This window comes from Oncorhynchus mykiss, chromosome 13, assembly GCF_057628025.1.
Source record: "Oncorhynchus mykiss isolate SJ-2025 chromosome 13, ASM5762802v1, whole genome shotgun sequence".
In the NCBI taxonomy this organism is placed as follows: Eukaryota; Metazoa; Chordata; class Actinopteri; order Salmoniformes; family Salmonidae; genus Oncorhynchus; species Oncorhynchus mykiss.
In genome coordinates this window covers 33598578-33621574 of record NC_143034.1, presented here as the reverse complement: position 1 = coordinate 33621574, position 22997 = coordinate 33598578, and the positions used below count along the sequence as shown (strand labels likewise).

General features: G+C 42.9%; 1 protein-coding gene across 2 annotated transcripts; it reads right to left on the bottom strand.

Moving 5' to 3' along the window:
* Positions 1-844: 844 nt before the first annotated feature.
* On the bottom strand, positions 845-20800 carry LOC110486045 (3-oxo-5-alpha-steroid 4-dehydrogenase 2). Of its 2 annotated transcripts, XM_090196057.1 has the most exons (6): positions 20297-20702; positions 3591-3657; positions 3339-3502; positions 2660-2761; positions 1448-1598; positions 845-1247 (listed from the first exon to the last, which is right to left on the bottom strand). In XM_090196057.1, the coding sequence occupies exons 2-6, from the start codon at positions 3599-3601 to the stop codon at positions 1181-1183; spliced, it is 495 nt and encodes a 164-aa protein (XP_090052183.1). In that variant the 5' UTR covers positions 3602-3657; positions 20297-20702; the 3' UTR covers positions 845-1180. The 2 variants fall into 2 exon arrangements, with proteins under 2 accessions (XP_090052183.1, XP_021413035.1); XM_021557360.3 differs by lacking the exon at positions 3591-3657 and having other exon boundaries at positions 20297-20800.
* Positions 20801-22997: the final 2197 nt, after the last annotated feature.

Genomic DNA, 22997 nt, shown 5'->3' with positions numbered 1-22997 from the left:
TACCATCACAATTGAGTGCAATATTGGGACCTCCATTCCTAACATGTTCCATCCCTAACATCTCTAAGGCCCGTTTCACACTACTGTGCTGACCCAAACTGTACTATGCTTTAATTTTTACATGCTCCTTTCCAGCATGGTTCCAGCAACTATGGTGAATGCGTAGCCAGGCCAGCGCAATACAGCTCGGCTGGCTCAGTAATGTGGAAAGAATGTAATCTTTTCCATCATCAGCACTGCTCTTTCTCCAGATCAGTGCCAATGAAGGAAATTAGAAAACCACCTTAAATTGAAATATTGATGTGGCCTGTCTGCTTTTAGAGGACAATGTTGTTGCGCTCTCTAAAACATGATACCCTCATGAAAACGCTTATACTACCCCCTAGGGGTGGAATTGGAGGATTACAACTACTGTCATGTCATAACACATACTGTTAAGCTTGTCTGTCAAGAACCTCAGTGATGCACTAGCTCGACTCTCGTTCCCGAGGGTGGCAATGTTTGCCATCGCTACGGAACTTAATTGATTGATGAATGTCACTGCTTAGCCAGATATTGCATTCACATGATTTCCAGTAAGCTGAGCCTTTGTCGCACCGAATGAAGGATGACTTTGCCTTTGGACTTATGTAATCAACCAAGCAAGCATGAAATTAAAAAGTGCAATTAACAAATGCAGCAGTTATTAATCACATTTTTGATAAACTGCATAATAAAAACAGACCAAGGTTTTTTTCAGACCACAAGGTAAATAAGCGGAGGTTTAATGAGCCTTTCCAAAAGTGAAGTAGTGCATCTAAGAAATCACTTTTTGCACAGCGAAGAAAAGGCAGTCAGTCGTCCCTTTCGAATGAAAAAATGTTTTTCCTTTATTCCTTCAAGACCTACCCACCACCCCCTTTCTCTTCACCCTGAATTCTTTAGCCTTCATTGAGCTTTGACCATGCCGAATGCTGCCACATAATTCATTCCTCCAAGCATTTGGGAGTATGGTATTACAGATCTGTTGCTGCAGGTGTGAAATATGATCTAGCTCTGAATACAATGAGATGATAGGAATATGTCTAGTTAATGAAAGCATTTCATTTCAGAGTTCCGAAAATGCCAATATCATGGCCATGACTAATGATTTTAGCTAGGTCAGTCCATTTATTAAGGCTTCTCTGGTTTTCTGTTCTTCTTATAATATGAAAGGTATCACAGCTTTCCTCGACTGGGGGTAGTCTTCAAACTTCTCTTGGTAGTACCTGAAAGAGATGAGAATGTCATATTGAAGGAATCCTACTACCATGCTTTTCCATTGTAAAATGTCAACACAAGACAGTCCATGGTTACTGCTTTGCTGAAAGACCTAAAGTTGTATCAATACCAGTGAACATGAGCGTATCGGTGTGAGTATGTTTATGAAGAGATTACGGAAGGCTCTTGAGGTTGGACCTGTCAGTACCTGTGGTGGTGGTAGGCCCGCGGTCCGATCGAGCACATAGTGAAAAGGGCAAAGGAGAACGTCGGCAGGGACCACGTTGCTAGGGCATACCCGCACCACTCCATAATCTCTCCAAAGAAATTTGCTCCGGAGACATACTCAAACATTCCCCCTGGAGTAAAAAGGGTCAGACAGATAATTCAGTAGTAATGAAGTAGGGTCTGTACACTCATACCTTGAGAGTAGTTCAAAACAATTCAATCCCTGAACTTTCAGACCCTACTTCATATCTACTACCTTTTTTGGACACCGCCCCATGTCAAGGGATTGGATAGTTAATTCACCCAAAGGTGGGTGAAAACATCTGCTGTGCCGCAAGGTTCTGATAATAGTTGCAAGATGTTACTTTTTAACCTTTCCGTGAGGTAATGGCCCAGAAAACTGGAATGTTTGCTTCCTGTGTTTCTTGGCGAAACTGAATGCCGTGTGTACTTTGCTCACAATCTTCTATGACCCTGGTGATTACATTAGCACTTAAAGGCCCAATGCAGAAGTGTTTATATCAATATCACATTTTTACTGGGTAACAATTAAGTACCTTACTGTAATAGATTTCTATTAAAATAGGCAAAAATAGCTTTTTAGCTACAACAAATCTTTCTCAAGCAATAATTTAGCCAGGACTGTCTGTGAGTAGTCTGAGTGGGGGAGGAGGAAACTAAAAACTAGCCGTTATTGGCAGAGACTCTGTTATTTGTCTATTAACCAAAGTTTCCCACCTGGTGATGTCACCATGAAAAGCCAAAACTCCTGCCCATGAAACCTGCTGAATAGAAGGTCCTGTGTAGATTGTATTTTCAACCAGCAATTATCAGGAAATAGTTTTTTTCTCACACCTTTAGTGTTAGTTTCATCAGCTGTTGTACAGTATGATATAAAACACAGGAAAACTGCATTTTGACTGCACTGGGCCTTTAAATATATTTCGATCAGCACTGTCATAGCCCTTACAAAGCAAAAGTAAGTAGAAATCACATTGACACCAGAATGTTCTGAATATGCTCTTCTTGTTCTGTTTATCATCATATGGCTGTGCAGACAGTGGCTAACTAAACAGTACAGAACATTATTAGTTATTTGGCTAAAGATTGACGTTTTTGATATTGTTTCACAAGACTGGAACAGTTGCCTGAAACACTGCCTGACATCTGTTAACCAGAATTCATCTGGTACCTTTGGGAATCTTGTAAACAACTTCTCCGGGTTTTCTCAAATTTAGAAGAATGTGGTCACTGTGAATGTTGATGGCCATTCCCAGAAAAAATATCAGCAAACCTGAAAAGAAAACAGTACAGGCGCTTAATGCAAACCACATTCTAGTTCTATAAAAAAACAAATGTATGAGCTGTTAAAATATTTCATGCTGGCAGAAGCTTGTACAATGCAACCCCAAACTCAGACTTAGTCAACAAATCATTATTTATATTCTTGTGGAAGAGTACTGTCAAACGTATCGTCCCATATCCTGCTGAGACCAAAAATGCATGTTTTGAAGAATCTAGCTGACCAATAAACACAGAACATTTGCAAGGAGGAAGCGAATGCCAACTTGTTTTGTCACAGTTCCAGGCTAAAAACCTCAAGGTTCTCTGGCCAGATTAGTCTCCCATACTGCACGACTGGTTTTCCCGTTGTGTTTTCCTAACAAATTTTTTAAAAATGTTTTTGATCTCAGACTTCATCTACAGTAACTCTAGCAGTTATCAAATGTTACCCTTTACCCTTTAAAGGGTGAAATTACATTACTTTGGACTGTTAAATGTCTGTGAACATCGTCCAGGCACTGTAATATTCAGAATAAGGGCTGGGAAAAGACTTGAGAAATCATTTCCGCTGGTATCTCAGATCTTACCGGTGTACAGACGAATGTCGGTCCGCCACGCATCATCGTACGTGGCACAGTGGAGCATGTAGTGGCCTTGGAGAAAACCGTTGACGGAGCAGAAGACTACCGCAGAGAAGACAATGTAGAGAGGGGAAGGGCGGCCTTTGGTCAGCAAGGAGTAGATGAATGTTCTTGCAAGAAAATAGAAAAATATTGATTAAAGAAATCAAGTCAAAGATGGGTCAATATAGCGCTGCTGTGTACAAACAATGTGAGTACCTGGAAGCCATGCAGGGCCGTGTTTCTTAACGTAGATAGAATTAGATTGTGTAGAACAAACATTCCCCTGTAACAAGTAGAATAGGAGACCACGTCATTCATTACATTTCTATTTTAGATTAGAATATGTTTGTCACAGACCTTTAAAAAAAAAGAAGGTAGGGGCGTGGATCAGAAAACCAGTCAGTATCTGGTGCGACCACCATGTTTCTCATGCAGCGCATGGAATTGATCAGGCTGTTAATTGTGGCCTGTGGAATGTTGTCCCACTCCTCTTCAATGGTTGTGCAAAGTTGCTGAATATTGGCCGTTGCTGGATATTTTGTGCCCCCCTCGGGTTTGTGCCGTGGCGGAGAACTTCATGGGCTATACTCAGCCTTGTCTCAGGGTAGTAAGTTGGTGGTGTGAAGATATCCCTCTAGTGGTGTGGGGGCTGTGCTTTGGCAAAGTGGGTGGGGTTATATCCTGCCTGGTTGGCCCTGTCCAGGGCTATCGTCGGACGGGGCAAGAGTGTCTCCCGACCCCTCCTGTCTCAGCCTCCAGTATTTATGCTGCAATAGTTTGTGTCGGGGGGGATAGGGTCGGTCTTTTATATCTGGAGTATTTCTCCTGTCTTATCCTGTATACATCTGGCCCTTCTTTGGACACCTCCAAACAAGCTTCAACGCCATACAACACTCCTTCCCGTAGCCCCCAACTGCTTTTAAATGCTAGTAAAACTAAGTGTATGCTCTTCAACCGATTAACATCACTACTGGATGGTTCTGACCTAGAATATGTGGACAACTTCAAATACCTAGGTGTCTGGTTAGACTGTAAACTCTCCTTCCAGACTCACATTAAGCATTTCCAATCCAAAATTAAATCTAGAATCGGCTTCCTATTTCGCAACAAAGCCTCCTTCACTCATGCCGCCAAACACCCTCGTAAAACTGACTATCCTACCGATCCTTGACTTTGACTTTTACAAAATAGCCCCCAACACTCTACTCAGCAAACTGGATGTAGTCTATCACAGTGCCATCCGTTTTATCCCCAAAGCCCCATATACTACCCAACACTGCGACCTGGATGCTCTCGTTGGCTGGCCCTCACTACATATCTGTCGCCCATCCCACTGGCTCCAGGTCATCTATAAGTCTTTGCTAGGTAAAGCCCCACCTTATCTCAGCTCACTGGTCACCATAGAAACACCCACCCGTAGCTCCAGCACGTATATTGCACTGGTCATCCCCAAAGCCAACACTTACTTTGGCCGCCTTTCCTTCCAGTTCTCTGCTGCCAATGATTGGAACGAATGTCAAAAAATCTCTGAAGCTGGAGTCTTTTATTTCCCTCTCTAACTTTAAGCATAAACTGTCAGAGCAGCTTACCGATCACTGTACCTGTACACAGCCAATCTGTAAATAGCACACCCGACTACCTCATCCCCATATAATTACTTACCCTTTTGCTCTTTTGCACCTCAGTATCTCTACTTGCACATCATCATCTACACATCTATCTCTCCAGTATTAATGCTAAATTGTAATTATTTTTGCCTCTAGGGCCTATTTATTGCCTACCTCCCCACTCTTCTACATTTGCACACACTGTACATAGATTTTTCAATGTTTTATTTATTTTGTGTTATCGACTGTACCTTTGTTTATGTGTAACTCTGTGTTGTTTTTGTCACACTGCTTTGCTGTATCGTGGCCAGGTCGCAGTTGTAAATGAGAACTCGTCTCAACTAGCTTACCTGGTTAAATAAAGGTTAAATAAAAAATAAATGTAGAAAATCTGGTGTCCTGTGTGAAATTAAGTATGCTCCCTCTATTTCTCTCTCCCTCTTCTCTCCTGGAGGACCTGAGCCCTGGGACCATGCCTCAGGACTACCTGGCCTGATGATCTCCTTGCTGTCCCCAGTCCACCTGGCCGTGCTGCTGCTCCAGTTTCAACTGTTCTGCCTGCGGCTATGGAACCCTGACCTGTTCACCGCATGTGCTACCTTGTCCCGGACCTGCTGTTTTCGACTCTCTACTGCACCTGCTGTCTCTAACTCTGAATGCTCGGCTATGAAAAGCCAACTGACCTTTACTCCTGGGGTGCTGACCTGTTGCACCCTCTACAACCACTGTGATTATTATTATTTGACCCTGCTGGTCATCTATGAACGTTTGAACATCTTGGCCATGTACTGTTATAATCTCAACCCGGCACAGCCAGAAGAGGACTGGCCACCCATCATTCTTTTACCATGGATCATTTGCTTTTGAATTTTACTACAGCTTTACTACTATATCCCATAGAAACCCATTGACCAACAAATTCATAAAATACCTCCATACTTCCATTAATCTGTATGATTTACCTTCAGATGAGTCCCATGACACTTGTGAGGGTCGTAGAGCCAAAATGGAGAACACATTCAAATCATTTTATTGGTCACATATACATGGTTAGCAGTGGAGGACAGAGGAGCCTCTTAAAGAAGAAGTTACAGGTCTGTGAGAGCCAGAAATCTTGCTTGTTTGTAGGTGAACAAATACTTATTTTCCACCATAAATATATGGATGAGCGATGACCGAGCAGCATAGGGAAGATGCAATAGATCGTATAAAATACAGTATATACATATGAGATGAGGATGTAAGATATGTAAACATTAAAGTGGCGTTATTAAAGTGGCCAATGATTTTGAGTCTGTATATAGGCAGCAGCCACTCAATGTTAGTGGTGGCTATTTAACAGTCTGATGGCCTTGAGATAGAAGCTGTTTTTCAGTCTCTCGGTCCCAGCTTTGATGCACCTGTACTGACCACGCCTTCTGGATGGTAGCAGGGTAAACAAGCAGTGGCTTGGGTGGTTGATGTCCTTGATGATTTTTTTGGCCTTCCTGTGACGTCGGGTGCTGTAGGAGTCCTGGAGGGCCGTTAGTTTGCCCCCGGTGATGCGTTGTGCAGACTGTACCACCCTCTGGAGAGCCTTGCGGTTGTGGGTGGTGCAGTTGCCGTACCAGGCGGTGATACAGCCTGCAATTGTGCATTTGTAAAAGTTTGTGAGGGTTTTAGGTGACAAGCCAAATTTCTTCAGCCTCCAGCCTCCTGGCACTGTTGTGCCTTCTTCACCACACTCTGTGTGGGTGGACCATTTCAGTTTGTCTGTGATGTGTACGCCAAGAAACTTTCCACCTTCTCCACTGCTGTCCCATCTGTGGATAGGGGGATTCTCCCTCTGCTGGTTCCTGAAGTCCACGATCATCTCCTTTGTTTTGTTGACATTGAGTGAGAGGTTGTTTTCCTGACACCACACTCTGAGTGCCCTCACCTCCTCCCTGTAGGCTGTCTCGTCATTGTTGGTAATCAAGCCCACTACTGTTGTATTGTCTGCAAACTTGATGATTGAGTTGGAGGCCTGCATGGCCTGCATAGGTAAACAGTGGAGATGTTGTTTCCTACCTTCAGCACCTGGGGGTGGCCCGTCAGAAAGTCCAGGACCCAATTGCACAGGGCGGGGTTGAGACCCAGGGCTTCAAGCTTAATGATGAGCTTGGAGGATACTATGGAGTTGAATGCTGAGCTGTAGTCAATGAACAGCATTCTTACATAGGTATTCCCCTTGTCCAGATGGGATAGGGCAGTGTGATGGCGATTGCATTGTCTGTGGCCCTATTGGGGTAGTATGCAAATTGAAGTGGGTCTAGGGTGGCAGGTAAGGTGGAGGTGATATGATCCTTGACTAGTCTCTCAAAGCACCATGATGACAGAAGTGAGTGCTACGGGGCGATAGTCATTTAGTTCAGTTATCTTTGCCTTCTTGGGTACAGGGACAATGGTGGCCATCTTGAAGCATGTGAGGACAGCAGACTGGGATAGGGAGCGATTTGAATATGTCCGTAAACAAACCAGCCAGCTGGTGTGTGCATGTTCTGAGGACGCAGCTAGGGATGCCGTCTTGGCCGGCAGCCTTGCCAGGGTTAACACGTTTAAATGTCTTACTCACGTCGGCCACGGGGAAGGAGAGGGCCGCAGTCCTTGGTAGCGGTATCCTCAAAGCGGGCAAAGAAGGTGTTTAGTTTGTCTGGAAGCAAGACGTCGGTGTCCGTGATGTAGCTGGTTTTCTTTTTGTAGTCTGTGATTGCCTGTAGACCCTGCAACATACATCTCGTGTCTGAGCCATTGAATTACGACTCCACTTTGTCCCTGTACCGACATTTAGCATGTTTGATTGCCTTGAAGAGGAAATAACTACACTGTTTATATTCAGCCATATTCCCAGTCATCTTTCCATGGTTAAATGTGGTGGTTGGTCCTTTCAGTTTTGCACGAATGCTGCCATCTATCACCTGTTTCTGGTTAGGGTAGGTTTTAATAGTCACAGTGCGGTCATAACATCTCCAATGCTCTTCCTTATAAACTCACTCACCGAATAAGTGTATAAATAAATGTTATTCTCTGAGGCTGTCTGAAACCTTTCCCAGTCTGCGTGATCAAAGCAATCTTGAAGCGTGGATTCCGATTGGTCAGACCAGTGTTGAATAGTTCTTGTCATGGGCACATCCTGTTTGAGTTTCTGCCTATAGGATGGTAGTTGCAAAATGGAGTCGTGGTCAGATTTGCTGAAGGGAGGGCGGGGGAGGGCCTTGTATTCAAATCAAATCAAATCAAATTTTATTTGTCACATACACATGGTTAGCAGATGTTAATGCGAGTGTAGCGAAATGCTTGTGCTTCTAGTTCCGACAATGCAGTAATAACCAACAAGTAATCTAGCTAACAATTCCAAAACTACTACCTTATAGACACAAGTGTAAGGGGATAAAGAATATGTACATAAAGATATAAGATTGAGTGATGGTACAGAGTGGCATAGGCAAGATACAGTAGATGGTATTGAGTGCAGTATATACATATGAGTATTTAAACAAAGTGGCATAGTTAAAGTGGCTAGTGATACATGTATTACATAAAGATGCAGTAGATGATATAGAGTACAGTATATACATATACATATGAGATGAATAATGTAGGGTATGTAGACATTATATTAGGTAGCATTGTTTAAAGTGGCTAGTGATATATTTTACATCATTTCCCATCAATTCCAATTATTAAAGTGGCTGGAGATGAGTCAGTGTGTTGGCAGCAGCCACTCAATGTTAGTGGTGGCTATTTAACAGTCTGATGGCCTTGAGATAGAAGCTGTTTTTCAGTCTCTCGGTCCCAGCTTTGATGCACCTGTACTGAGCTCGCCTTCTGGATGATAGCGGGGTGAACAGGCAGTGGCTCGGGTTGTTGTTGTCCTTGACGATCTTTATGGCCTTCCTGTGACATCGGGTGGTGTAGGTGTCCTGGAGGGCAGGTAGTTTGCCCCCGGTGATGCGTTGTGCAGACCTCACTACCCTCTGGAGAGCCTTACGGTTGTGGGCGGAGCAGTTGCCGTACCAGGCAGTGATACAGCCCGACAGGATGCTCTCGATTGTGCATCTGTAGAAGTTTGTGAGTGCTTTTGGTGACAAGCCGAATTTCTTCAGCCTCCTGAGGTTGAAGAGGCGCTGCTGCAACTTCTTCACGATGCTGTCTGTGTGGGTGGACCAATTCAGTTTGTCTGTGATGTGTACGCCGAGGAACTTAAAACTTACTACCTTCTCCACTACTGTTCCATCGATGTGGATAGGGGGGTGTTCCCTCTGCTGTTTCCTGAAGTCCACAATCATCTCCTTAGTTTTGTTGACATTGAGTGTGAGGTTATTTTCCTGACACCACACTCCGAGGGCCCTCACCTCCTCCCTGTAGGCCGTCTCGTCATTGTTGGTAATCAAGCCTACCACTGTTGTGTCGTCGGCAAACTTGATGATTGAGTTGGAGGCGTGCGTGGCCACGCAGTCGTGGGTGAACAGGGAGTACTGGAGAGGGCTCAGAACGCACCCTTGTGGGGCCCCAGTGTTGAGGATCAGCGGGGTGGAGATGTTGTTGCCTACCCTCACCACCTGGGGGCGGCCCGTCAGGAAGTCCAGTACCCAGTTGCACAGGGCCGGGTCGAGACCCAGGGTCTCGAGCTTGATGAGGAGCTTGGAGGGCACTATGGTGTTAAATGCCGAGCTGTAGTTGATGAACAGCATTCTCACATAGGTATTCCTCTTGTCCAGATGGGTTAGGGCAGTGTGCAGTGTGGTTGAGATTGCATCGTCTGTGGACCTATTTGGGCGGTAAGCAAATTGGAGTGGGTCTAGGGTGTCAGGTAGGGTGGAGGTGATATGGTCCTTGACTAGTCTCTCAAAGCACTTCATGATGACGGAAGTGAGTGCTACGGGGCGGTAGTCGTTTAGCTCAGTTACCTTAGCTTTCTTGGGAACAGGAACAATGGTGGCCCTCTTGAAGCATGTGGGAACAACAGACTGGGATAGGGATTGATTGAATATGTCCGTAAACACACCAGCCAGCTGGTCTGTGCATGCGCTGAGGGCGCGGAAGTTAGAGTAGCAGTGATCCAGTGTATTGCCCGCACGAGTGCTACAGTCAATATGCTGGTAGAATTTAGCTGTTCTCAAATTTGCTTTGTTAAAATCCACTGCTACAATAAATGCAGCCTCGGGATATATGGTTTCCAGTTTGCATAGAGTCCAGTGAAGTTCCTTGAGGGCTGTCGTGGTATTGGCTTGAGGGGGGATATACACGGCTGTGACAATCACAGATGAAAATGGGAGAGTAATATACCCGGAAGCGGTGGATGGGCGACGTTGTTTTGTCGGCCTCTGGGATTAGATCCAATGTCCTGGGTGGTGATGGTGCAAACAAAGAATTCAGGAAAGTTGTATTCCTGGTCCTGATGTTGGTAAGTTGACGTTGCTCTGATATCCAATAATTCTTCCCGGCTGTAGGTAAGAACACTTAAGATTTTCTGGGCTAACAATGTAAGAAATAATACATTAAAAAACAAAATACTTCATAGTTTCCTAAGGACTAGAAGTGAGGTGACCAGCTCTGTCGGCGCCATCTTGATCATGGTGTCATATTAGTTTGTATCCCAAATGGTTCAGACGCTACAGATAGAAGTTGACATATCAGCGTTACCGAATTCAGACGAGTCTTGTGGGGGTCGTAGAGAAAAACCGTTCTGATGCTACAGATGTTTTCGTGAGAAGACCGATTTTCGGGATGTCTCCTGGTCTGACAAACAGTGCTGTAGCTCTGCCACTTTCCACCGCAGATGTGGAAGGGCGACATAGGCGGATGCGGTAGATTGTGACTGATTTTGATGGGGATTTTTTATGTTCATTAGCCATAAACTCGTATTAAACATTTATATAGGCCTAGACTACAGAATAACATTATTACAGTATACATTTTGTATTGAACCAACAGGTGATTTGAATAAATAATCTGCATGTTGACAAGCAAGGAGTTCCATAGTGTAGGCATATGTAAACCTTTCTTTGCTAATAATGACATCACTGTGTCTTATAGGAAAAACTACTGAAAAGCAGGTTGGGGACTTTTCAATGTGCATGCCAATGTTCAACTCTGAATTGATGTGGTTTCCACCTCGGCTGAGACGGATCTGGTGCGAGTATCCAGGATGTGGCCTACTGAGGTGGGGTCACTCGAGACAGAGAGGGAAGGCTTTGACATTCTTGTCATTCAAACCGATTGCTGGTTGATAACAAGTGTGAAGCATCAGACTTCAGGAAGATTTTGAAGGATTAAATACAAATATATACAGTACCAGTCAAGTTTTGACACACCTACTCACTCAAGGGTTTTTCTTTATTTGTACTATTTTCGACATTGTAGAATAATAGTAAAGACATCAAAACTATGAAATAACACAAATGGAATCATGTAGTAACCAAAAAAGTGTAAACAAATCAAAATATATTTTAGATTCTTCAAAGTAGCCACCTTTGCCTTGCACCTGTTGGCTGCTTTTCCTTCACTCTGCAATCCAACTCATCCCAAACCACCATTAAGTGTGCCTTGAATTCTAAATAATTCTAAATAATGTAATTCTAAATAAGCACCCCCACACCATCACACCTCCTCCTCCATGCTTCATGGTGGGAACCACAAATGCGGAGATCATCCGTTCACCTACTCTGCGTCTCACAAAGACACGGAGGTTGGAACCAAAAATCTCAAATTTGGAATCATTAGACCAAAGGACAGATTTCCACCGGTCTAATGTCCATTGCTGGTGTTTCTTGGCCCAAGCAAGCCTCTTCTTCTTATTGGTGTCGTTTTAGTAGTGGTTTCTTTGCAGCAATTCGATCATGAAGGCCTGCTTCACGCAGTCTCCTCAGAACAGTTGATGTTGAGATGTGTCTGTTCCTTGAACTCTGTGAAGCATTTATTTGGGCTGCAATCTGAGGCTGGTAACTCTAATGAACTTATCCTCTGCAGCAGATGTAACTCTGGGTCTTCCTTTCCTGTGGCGGTCCTCATGAGAGCCAGTTTCTGCGCCTTCTTGACGATGCTGTCTGTGTGGGTGGACCAATTCAGTTTGTCTGTGATGTGTACGCCGAGGAACTTAAAACTTACTACCCTCTCCACTACTGTCCCATCGATGTGGATAGGGGGGTGTTCCCTCTGCTGTTTCCTGAAGTCCACAATCATCTCCTTAGTTTTGTTGACGTTGAGTGTGAGGTTATTTTCCTGACACCACACTCCGAGGGCCCTCACCTCCTCCCTGTAGGCCGTCTCGTCGTTGTTGGTAATCAAGCCTACCACTGTTGTGTCGTCCGCAAACTTGATGATTGAGTTGGAGGCGTGCGTGGCCATGCAGTCGTGGGTGAAGTACAGGAGAGGGCTCAGAACGCACCCTTGTGGGGTGCGTTCTGTACCTACCCTCATCAACTGGGGGCGGCCCGTCAGGGAACAGGAACAATTAGGAACAATTAGGCACATTTGGGCAGTCTGCAGTATGCACACCTGTTAATTGAAATGCATTTCAGGTGACTACCTCATGAAGCTGGTTGAGAGAAAAGCTGTCATCAAGGCAAAGGGTGGCTACTTTGAAGAATCTCAAATATAAAATATATTTTGATTTGTTTACCACTTTCTTGGTTACTACCTGATGTGTTATTTCATGGTTTTGATATCTTCACTATTATTTTACAATGTAGAAAATAAAGAAAAACCCTGGACTGAGAAGGTGTGTTCAAACTATTGACTGGTAGTGTGTATATATATATATATTTTGTTTTGAAGTTAAAAATATACTGGCCCAAGCGGGCCATATGAAAGGTTGATTAAGTGGCCCGATTAGCGGGGAGCCCTGAATGTCGAACCCTGCAGTCTTAGCTGATCCACTCCCTGTACACCAGGTCATGTGCCAAAGAAAAAACGGCACCTGCTGAAGAAAACAGATGTTTGGACCCAGTCATCCCTCTCGCTTCGCCTCTTCCTCTCTTGTGTAACTCAGAAATGTCAGATAATTACTACAGCTCCTGCCTTCAGCCAATCTAGTAAATCCCGGATCTCTATGGCGTGATGCATCATTCAGCCAAGTTTCGTCAAAATTGGGCCAGTGCTGTCTGAGATATAGCGTGTGACTAAGGGATAGATGGATGGGATGTTCTAAGTCCACAAAAATGCTTAAACAACATGAGGAGACCACTTTTGAGGTCTGGGAAAAGCAACAGAAATGTAGATTCTTGAGTGTAGTTACCCTATAATTAAACTGTGCAGTCACCTAGCAATCACTGTTGTTTGGTTAGCTGTGTGTCTGTAGTGCACATGAGATGGAGTTTGCAAAACAAATGTCCACTGGATTGATGCAAATAATCATAATACCATTCTACTAGGTTGGCGTAGTCTACTTTGTAGCTAGTTAACATTTAATTGAGAATGTTTTTGGGGAAGCCTTTTCATCTACCAGAAGACGGTTAGGTCTGTCATTGGCATCGCTATATTTTTCCTGTGCCTTAATTGTTTGAAAGCTGAACGTTTTACTTCATATTATGAGGCGTCCTTACCATGCTTCAAAGTAGCCTATAGCCAAAATCCCAACATAGAAACGTGGCGGCAATTATTTTATAAATAATTCTTCATGCTCTCTCCTGTTCTGTTTTCAAAGCAACTATCATTGTCTTGTCATATTAGCAACAGATATTTCTATCTCTATAGGGTAGTTGGGGGTAACTAGTCCCCCCCCCCTGTAATTCACATTAAAACCACAAGATGTCACCAAATTATTTCCCCAAAACCTTCAATGGCTGCCACTGCTTTTGCTCAAACGAAAATGTCCTCTCCTCATAACTTTTGGAGATTTGTTAACAAAACAATTTTGTGGTAAGTTGATTTTTTTTATGTTAAAGTTGTAGCTGTTTTAATAAAGTTAGGACCCCCCCCCCCCCCCCCCCGACCCCACCACCATTAGGGTCTATCTACTCCTTTATGGTTATGAATGCCGGTGAGCATAAGCTGCTAGCTAGCAACCTTACTACAAGATCGTCTGAGGTAGAATACATAAAAAAATATAGAACTTCATTGCAGTTGGAAATGTTTTCACTAATAGCTTTACAGTTCATCTTACTTTATAGCCTTTTAGCTATTTTACACAGCATTTTATGTCATATAGCTTGATATCTAGCTATGTTTTTAAGAGAGAGCTTTTAAATGAACATCTCTCCCCCTGTATGTTAATAATAATACTTTGAGTCAGGTGGTTTGAAAGAAACTGTCTTGTCTTATGGTACACAGTGCTGTGTGTGGTAGTTGGGGTTAGGGGCCATATGTTAGGGAGGGTTTTGGGTAAGGGTTAGGGTTAGGAGCCATTTGTTAGAATAGAGGTCGGTTCCTAATATGATTAATGTTTTTATTTTCAGATGAGAACATACAAGAAGAAAACAGACCGTTGAATCTATGGCTCTGGGGTGATACAACATGCCCTGAAGGCAATAGAAAATGGGAAGACCTTAACGGGGGCTGCCAGGGTGTTCAACATTCCACCAAGAACCCTACAGCACCACAGAGGAAAGCAGGTGAAAAACCCAGGCTTCAGCCAAATGGGTGGGGCGCCAGTATTCTCTTCCACATACAGTTGAAGTCGTTTTTCAACCACTCCACAAATTTCTTGTAAACAAACTATAGTTTTGGCAAGTCGGTTAGGACATCTACTTTGTGCATGACACAAGTAATTTTTCCAACAATTGTTTACAGACAGATTATTTCACTTATAACTCACTGTATCCAGTGGGTCAGAAGTTTACATACACTAAGTTGACTGTGCCTTTAAACAGCTTGGAAAATCTGCACACCTGCGAAAAGTGCAAATCAATCCCAGAACAACAGTAAAGGACGTTGTGAAGATGCTGGGGGAAAAAGGTACAAAAGTATCTAAATCCACAGTAAAATGAGTCCTATATTAACTTAACCTGAAAGGCTGATCAGCAAGGAAGAAGCCACTGCTCCAAAACCACCATTAAAAAGCCAGACTATGGTTTGCAACTGCACATGGAGAAATGTCCTCTGGTCTGATTAAACAAAAATAGAACTGTTTGGCCATAATGACCATTGTTATGTTTGGAGGAAAACGTGGGAGGCTTGCAAGCCAAAGAACACCATCCCATCCGTGAAGCACGGGGGTGGCAGCATCATGTTGTGGGGGTGCTTTGCTGCAGGAGGGACTGGTGCACTTCACAAAATAGATAGTTTTCATTCCTCATGATGCCATGTGCATATATTGAAGCAACATCTCAACACATCAGTCAGGAAGTTAAAGCTTGGTCGCAAATGGGTCTTCCAAATGGACAATGACCCCCAAACATACTTCCAAAGTTGTAGCAAAATGGCTTAAGGACAACAAAGTCAAGGTATTGGAGTGGCCATCACAAAGCCCTGACCTCAATCCCATAGAAAATTTGTGGGCAGAACTGAAAACGCGTTTATGAGCAAGGAGGCCTAGAAGCCTGACTCAGTTACACCAGCTCTGTAAGGAGGAATGGGTCAAAATTCACCCAACTTATTGTGGGAAGCTAGTGGAAGGCTACCCGAAACGTTTGACCCAAGTTAAACAGTTTATAGGCAATGCTACCAAATACTAATTGAGTGTATGTAAACTTCTGACCCACTGGGAATGTGATGAAAGAAATAAAAGCTGAAATAAATAATCTTCTCTACTATTATCCTGACATTTCACATTCTTAAAATAAAGTGGTGATCCTAACTGATCTAAAACAGGGGATTTTTACAAGGATTAAATGTCAGGAATTGTGAAAAACTGAGTTTAAATGTATTTGGCTAAGGTGTATGTAAACTTCCGATTTCAACTGTATGAAAGTGACCTTGTCAACCACATTCAACAAATGGAAAGAGCCCTATTTGGCATAACATCATGGGACGTGAGAAGACTCGCCTTCAATCTGGCAGAAAGGATGGGAATCAAGCACAGGTTCAACAGGTGTTAGGTGTTAGGTCTTAGGTGTTTCTGGACCTAAGGAAGGCTTTTGATACTGTTAACCATGAGATTCTCATCACAAAATTGTCCAAGTTCAACTTTTCCCCTGATGCCTTGAGATGGATGAAATCATACCTTGAAGGCAGAACTCAGTGTGTCAGAGTGAGCAATGAGCTGTCGCCCACTCGTAGCTATGATGTGGGCGTGCCCCAAGGGTCAATACTGGGGCCCCTCCTGTTCAGCCTGTACATTAATGATCTGCCTTCTGTCTGTACTGGGTCTGAAGTTCAAATGTATGCAGATGATACAGTGATATATGTGCATGCAAAGAGCAAACAACAAGCTGCACAAGAACTCACTACTGTAATGGTCCAGGTTACAAAGTGGCTCAGTGACTCGTGTTTGCATCTCAATGTGAAAAAAACTGTTTGCATGTTCTTCACAAAGAGGGCAACATATGCTACTGAGCCAGATGTCTATGTGTCAGGGGAGAAGCTCCAGGTGGTATCCGATTTTAAGTACCTTGGCATCATACTTGATTCCAACCTCTCTTTTAAAAAGCATGTGAAAAAGGTCATTCAAATAACCAAATTCAACCTAGCTAATTTCCGATTTATACGAAATTGTTTGACTACAGAGGTAGCAAAACTGTACTTCAAATCTATGATACTCCCCCACTTAACATACTGCTTGACTAGTTGGGCCCAAGCTTGCTGTACAACATTAAAACCTATTCAGTCTGTCTACAAACAGGCTCTCAAAGTGCTTGATAGGAAGCCCAATAGCCATCATCATTGTCACATTCTTAGAAAGCATGAGCTCTTGAGTTGGGAAAATCTTGTGCAATACACCGACGCATGTCTTGTATTCAAGATCCTTAATGGCCTGGCTCCCCCTTCACTCAATATTTTTGTTAAACAGATAACCCAGACATATGGCAGCAGATCCACAAGGTCTGCCATGAGAGGTGACTGTATAGTTCCCCTAAGGAAAAGCACCTTTAGTAAATCTGCATTCTCTGTGAGAGCTTCCCATGTCTGGAATACACTGCCATCAGACACACATAACTGCACCACATATCACACTTTCACAAAATGCTTGAAGACATGGCTAAAGGTCCATCAGATTTGTGAACATGGTCCCTAGCTGTGTGTTGCCGCTTTCCATGTTGTCTGTTGTCTGTAGCTTGTGAGGTGTGGAAACACTTTGTTGCTTTTATGAATTTTGTCTTGCTGCTTTTTGTTTTATGTTGCTCTGTCTGTATGCTACGTCTTGCTTGTCCTATGTTGCTCTGTCTGTATGCTATGTCTTGCTTGTCCTATGTTGCTATGTCTTGCTTGTTCTATGCTGCTATTGTCTATATTGTAATTGTTTTTAATAACCTGCCCAGGGACTGCGGTTGAAAATTAGCCGGCTGGCTAAAACCGGCACTTTTACTGAAACGTTGATTAATGTGCACTGTCCCTGTAAAAATAAAAAATAAACTCAAACTCAACAAAGGAAAGGGGTATGCAGGGGTGGCTTGGTTCAGTGGCTTCATGAAGCGCAACTCTAAACTGTCAGTTCAAGTATCGCAAGCAACCAGTCTTGCGAGGGCCGTGGGCTTTAATAAGCTCAAGGTTGACCAGTTATCTAAGGCCTACGCGGACGTTTTAAACAGCGTCAGGGAGGTCGGGGCCAACGAACATTTGGAACATGGATGAGACGGGAATAAAAAACATCCAGAAACCGTTGCCTGCGGTGGCCATGAAGGGAGCCAAACAGGTTGCACGGATGACTAGTGCAGAGGGGCTTCACAGTCACAGTAATTTGTGCTATCAGTGCAGCAAGGCAGTACATACCGCCCTTCTTCATCTTCCCCCGGAAGAGGATGAACCAACAACTGCTGGTTGGAAGGGTGAGTTACTCAGGCTGGGTCGACAGTTCCATCTTCACCACTTTGCCCACAGTGTTGGTTGCACCCCTGAGCAACGCCACATCATCATCCTCGATGGGTTATAGAGGAGCCTGAGGTTATAGAGGAGCCTGAGCCCATTGTCGGAAAGAAAAAGTAATCTAAATGAACGAAAAGTGGCAGAAGCAGCATCTACTTGGTAGAAAGTGTTTATTGTACTAACACTGATGTATTGTTTTTCTCATATATTTTCGTTGCAAAGAATCCATTCAACCACAGTGCTCTACCGTCACCACTGCCACCTCTACCTCCAACGCCACCAGCTCTAACGCCAAAACCTCTACCTCCACCACATCTTTCTCAACCACAACCTCCACCCTGAAGCCTACCCTTGCTCCAAATGTTGGTATAAAAAAAAAGTCAGCACTCATTTTAGGGAATATATATTTGCATATAGTGATTATAAGTCTTTATTGTACCAATAGTCATGTGTTCTTGTTGTTTGTTTGTTTTTGCTTAAACCAAAAGCTGCAGCAGTTCTATTGGAGTGGTCCCAGAGGCTCCTAGAGGCGAGGCCGAGGAAGGCAGTGTCATGATGTTGCCCTCTTTGGGTACAAGGTTTGAGTAGAGACCATGCATTTCTCGTGCGGAATTCTTAACCATACCACATGGTTAAACTCTTAGACTATCTAACCGACAGAATAAGAGTTATTGTTATAAAATGTTATATTCCAATGTTATTTCATGTTTTTTAGTTATATTCCATTCCAATATTATATTTGAATGAATATTTTTTTTTATGAATTAAAAACAACTTTTGAAAATCTTTTGCTCCTGAATGTCATTTTAAAGACTGCAGGGATTTAAATGTGTGCATTATTCCAATAATAGTTAGTGCAATTGTACATAATGGATTGTAAGGGAAAGGAACAACAAAGTAAGAACAAAGAAAATTCATGTGCAGGTGAGTTAAAAAGAGAGTCTTTACATCACCTCATAGTGCAGATATTAAAAGTGACGTGCAACACCATTTCCACCTATATTTTATTAAAATAATTCAAACAACTAGAGTTAGCTTTTAACTATTACTAAAGAATTTATAAATAAAATTGATTGAATGGATTTTAACACACTTGTGTGAAACACTATGCCGAAAAACATTTCATGAAATAAAATTAAAAAGTCAACTGTAGCCATCTATTTACCTTCATAGTTATTCGCCTATCCATGACCATCATCCACATTCCAATTTTTTTCCCAAACATTGCTTTTCTTGTGTCAGCATTTAGACATTGTTCTTAGGTCGGGCTAGTTACCCCGTTACCCTACAGACTGCCGATATTTACTTATCACAGTAGGAGACAATTCCTTCTCTTGCTAGAGACAAAATACGTAATGTGCGCCTAGACATGTAGACAATACTTGCTACAAAGTTACAGAAAGCTACTCGGCTACGCATAGTCCCGGAATCCATTATTTCCAATATAATGTACAGAACTTCGGCGTTTACCCCTTACGTGTACCCACTTTTTGCGGGCATTTGCATATACTCACTTTTTATCACTATGCGTATCAAAGTGTAGTGTAGCGGAGGCATACGCCATATCAACTAGTAAGGCTGGAAGAACAGATCAGAATGTTTGGATCAAAATGTTGATAAACTATTATTTCTTCACATTTTAAACGCAGCATTGTGCACACGGCAGTAAGCCTACGCGCAAATGTTCCAAAATGCAATTTGTGGGAAAACACCATTCTAAAATGTGCACCACACATTAGAGCGGTTTCATATCTGGATGATCGTGCAAATCGTCGAGGTTTCATTTTCAAAAATTTCAGAAAAGTGGCGTACATTGAATGCATCAGTTTACCAACCAAATGAGTAATGTTCTGTTTAATGTGACTCACCCCAGTATTAGGAAACCATGATGGATGGCTTCTTAATTAATAGTGTCCATGCAGAGTGATGATGAGAAAATTGTTCCACTGAAAATTGTGCAAAAACATTTACTTGAAGTACAGTGCAAAGGATGGTAAGAGATTGATGTTTTTTTTCTGTTTTTACATCATACATTTTAAAGAGAAAAATCGGAGTCTAAGCCTCACTCTTTTACCGAATGTCCCTCTAGTCTTCACTCACAATAGGGAATAGGGGACCCTTTTCATTGAATGGCCTGCATTGGTATTGCATACACGCAGATCAACTGTGTAGGAGGCAAAGATGTATGTTCAACACTTTTTAAGTGAAATAACTGCTGTTGCACAAAAAAAGTTGGCCATGTTTTTCAGTTGATTTATGAGTTAAAGATCCGAGACTCCATTGAAAGTTGGTTTGTGGACATAGTCTCGTCCCACCATCACAGATCTAATTCTGTCTAGACAGGTGGCTAGACAATACTAACAGATTGGGGACCAGGCTAATGTGGACACATACCTTTGGAAGTAGTGCAGACAGAAGGTCCAGAGAAGCAGGTCTTTGCCCAGGCTGGGCTGTGTGTCAGTGGATAGCAGAAGGAGCATGGGCACCAGGAAAGAAGGCAGTTCCTGGAGGAACCAGGCCAGCTTGGCAGGGCAGGTCCTCCCTGGGGTCCCATCCGAGGTCACGTAGCGTCCGTACGGGGTCTGGGTCCTGGTCTGCTGAAAGAGATATGCCACCCCACTGATGATGAATCCCCAGCTGAGGTAGTGGATCACATTCTCCTTACACTCCATTATTATCCCCCTCTCCTTTTCTCCTTTTTTCTCCTTCTCTTTCTTTGGGTCCTTGGGTCCAGCAAAGTTTCCACGGTCTCCACGCTTTGTCAAGACCGAGTAGCCTCCATCTGTGTATGCTGGTGTGAGACGTGTGTGAATGGGAGAGGCACACTTACTACTCCCAACTCCTCCCCTTTAAAACAATGGGAGTCTCTCATGTTTCAGTCACTGTTGAAATCTGAGATTTAAAAAAAAAAACTTAATGAGCGATTACGTAATTTTTAGTAGTAATTGTTTTTTAGTAAAGGTTAACTTCCACTTACAAATGCAGAACGAATAGACCTAGACAAAAACATTAACAACATTGTCCTCCAGTCTTTGCCTACCACATGTACCACTATACTGATGTTTTTCATGTCATGTGAAAATTATGAGTGATCAGAGTTGGCCCTTGGCCATTCAATCTCCTCAAGAATGTATAAAGTTTGCCATGAGGCACTCTGTCTGGAAAGGGGTAAATTGTTTAAAAAGGAGCTTGGCAGTCGACCACTGTCAGTGACATTGTACTGTGAGAGAAGAGCAGGGTTTGGTACTAACACATAACAGGGATTACATAATCAGATAAAAAAATAAAGCTATTAATTGGACAAAATTCATTTAAAGAAATGGTTTAATCGGATTACAGTTACATTCTTAAAAACAGCTGATTACATTTTAGATTACTTAATCTAATATCAAGATGTAAGTGTTTGTCTCAAATACACTAAAATGGCAGGTTTTCTGAAAGCTGTGCTAAGCCACACAGCCCGGGAATTTGATATTTTTTCTGCTGTTCTAATCTGTTTGAAATCTAAAAAACCGTCAAATTTGCTCTCCTTGGTTGCTTTCCACAGAAACAATTTTTAAGCCAAAAACGTCAGATCCCCACTTACGGAGAACTGAATCATCCCACTTTCATCATGATCTTTGTGAAAAAAGGACAGTAGTCCACACAGCTCCACCCAGTCCACTTCTCATGCACTGGGATGACACACGTGACAAATCAAATCAAATTGTATTTGTCACATGTGCCGAATACAACAGGTTACCTTACAGTGAAATGCTTACTACAAGCCCTTAACCAACAATGCAGTTCAAGAAAGAGTTAAGAAAATAGTTACAAAACAAATGAAAGTAAAAAGTAACATAATACAATAACAACAACGAGGCTATATACTGGGGGCACCGTTACCGAGTCAATGTGCAGGGGTACAGTTTAGTCGAGGTCATTTGTACATTTAGGTATGGGTAAAGTGACTATGCATAGATAATAGACAGAGCGTAGCAGCAGTGTAAAAATAAATGGAGGGGGTTGAGTGGGGGGTGTCAATGTAACTAGTCTGGGTGGCCATTTGATTAATTGTTCAGCAGTCTTATTGCTTAGGTGTAGAAGTTCTTAAAGAGCCTTTTGGTCCTAGACTTGGTGCTCCGGTACCGCTTGCCGTGCGGTAATAGAGAGAACAGTCTATGACTTGGGTGACTGGAGTTTTGGCAGTTTTTTGGGCCTTCCTCTGACACAGGCTAGTATATAGGTCCTGGATGTCAGGAAGCTTGGCCCCAGCGATGTATGGGGCTGTATGCACTACCCTCTGTAGTGCCTTACGGTCAGATGCTGAGCAGTTGCCATACCATGCGGTGACGAAACCGGTCAGGATGCTCTCGATGGTGCAGCTGTATAACTTTTTGAGGATCTGGGGACCCATGCCATATCTTTTCATTCTCCTGAGGGGGAAAAGGTGTTGTCGTGGTGTCTCTTGTCTCTTGGTGTGTTTGGACCATGGTAGTTCGTTGGTGACGTGGACACCAAGGAACTTGAAACTCTCGACTTAGCTTACTCAGCTAAATCTCTAGCTTCCATGAGAATGTGTTCACGAAAATCCACCGGTCTTTGCAGTCCAATATACACATGTTTTTGCAATTGTATTTGCACAATTGACCATCCAAATCATGAAATAATCAGATATCTCTTGGATCCGTTGCATCTTTGTTATTGAAGTCTTTATCATTCCAGACTGTTATGTTATAGGGTGGGTCAGACATTCAAATTACCATTTCCTCTTTTACTGGCAACAATTTACTTGGCAGCTCGGTGTAAAAGGCCTATCATTGCGCAATCAAATAATGAGGTTTGGGAATGCTTTTCATGGAACTTGACAGTGAAGTTGACCTTTTAGCCATGATGCTATTTCATCAAGAAGATGCAGCAGACAGTTAAGCCAGTACTTGCCCAAAGATGCTGGGGGAGCTGGGGGAGCAGAGTTAGAGAGGAAACTGATCGTCTGCAGCATAAACTGAGGAGGCAGGTGCTGTCTAACCAATTAAGTAATCCACTATTTTTGAGTAATCCAATAGATTTTTGTTACTAATTACTTTTATTGTCATGTTATCTGTCGTTAGTAACT

Coding starts and splice junctions, on each gene's coding strand:
- LOC110486045 (XM_021557360.3), bottom strand. CDS start 20,574: ATGGAGTGTAAGGAGAATGTGATCCACTACCTCAGCTGGGGATTCATC. Junction 3,503..20,296: donor TGTCTGCACTACTTCCAAAG/GTATGTGTCCAC, acceptor TTTTCTTGCAAG/AACATTCATCTACTCCTTGC. Junction 2,762..3,338: donor CGACATTCGTCTGTACACCG/GTAAGATCTGAG, acceptor TTTTCTTTTCAG/GTTTGCTGATATTTTTTCTG.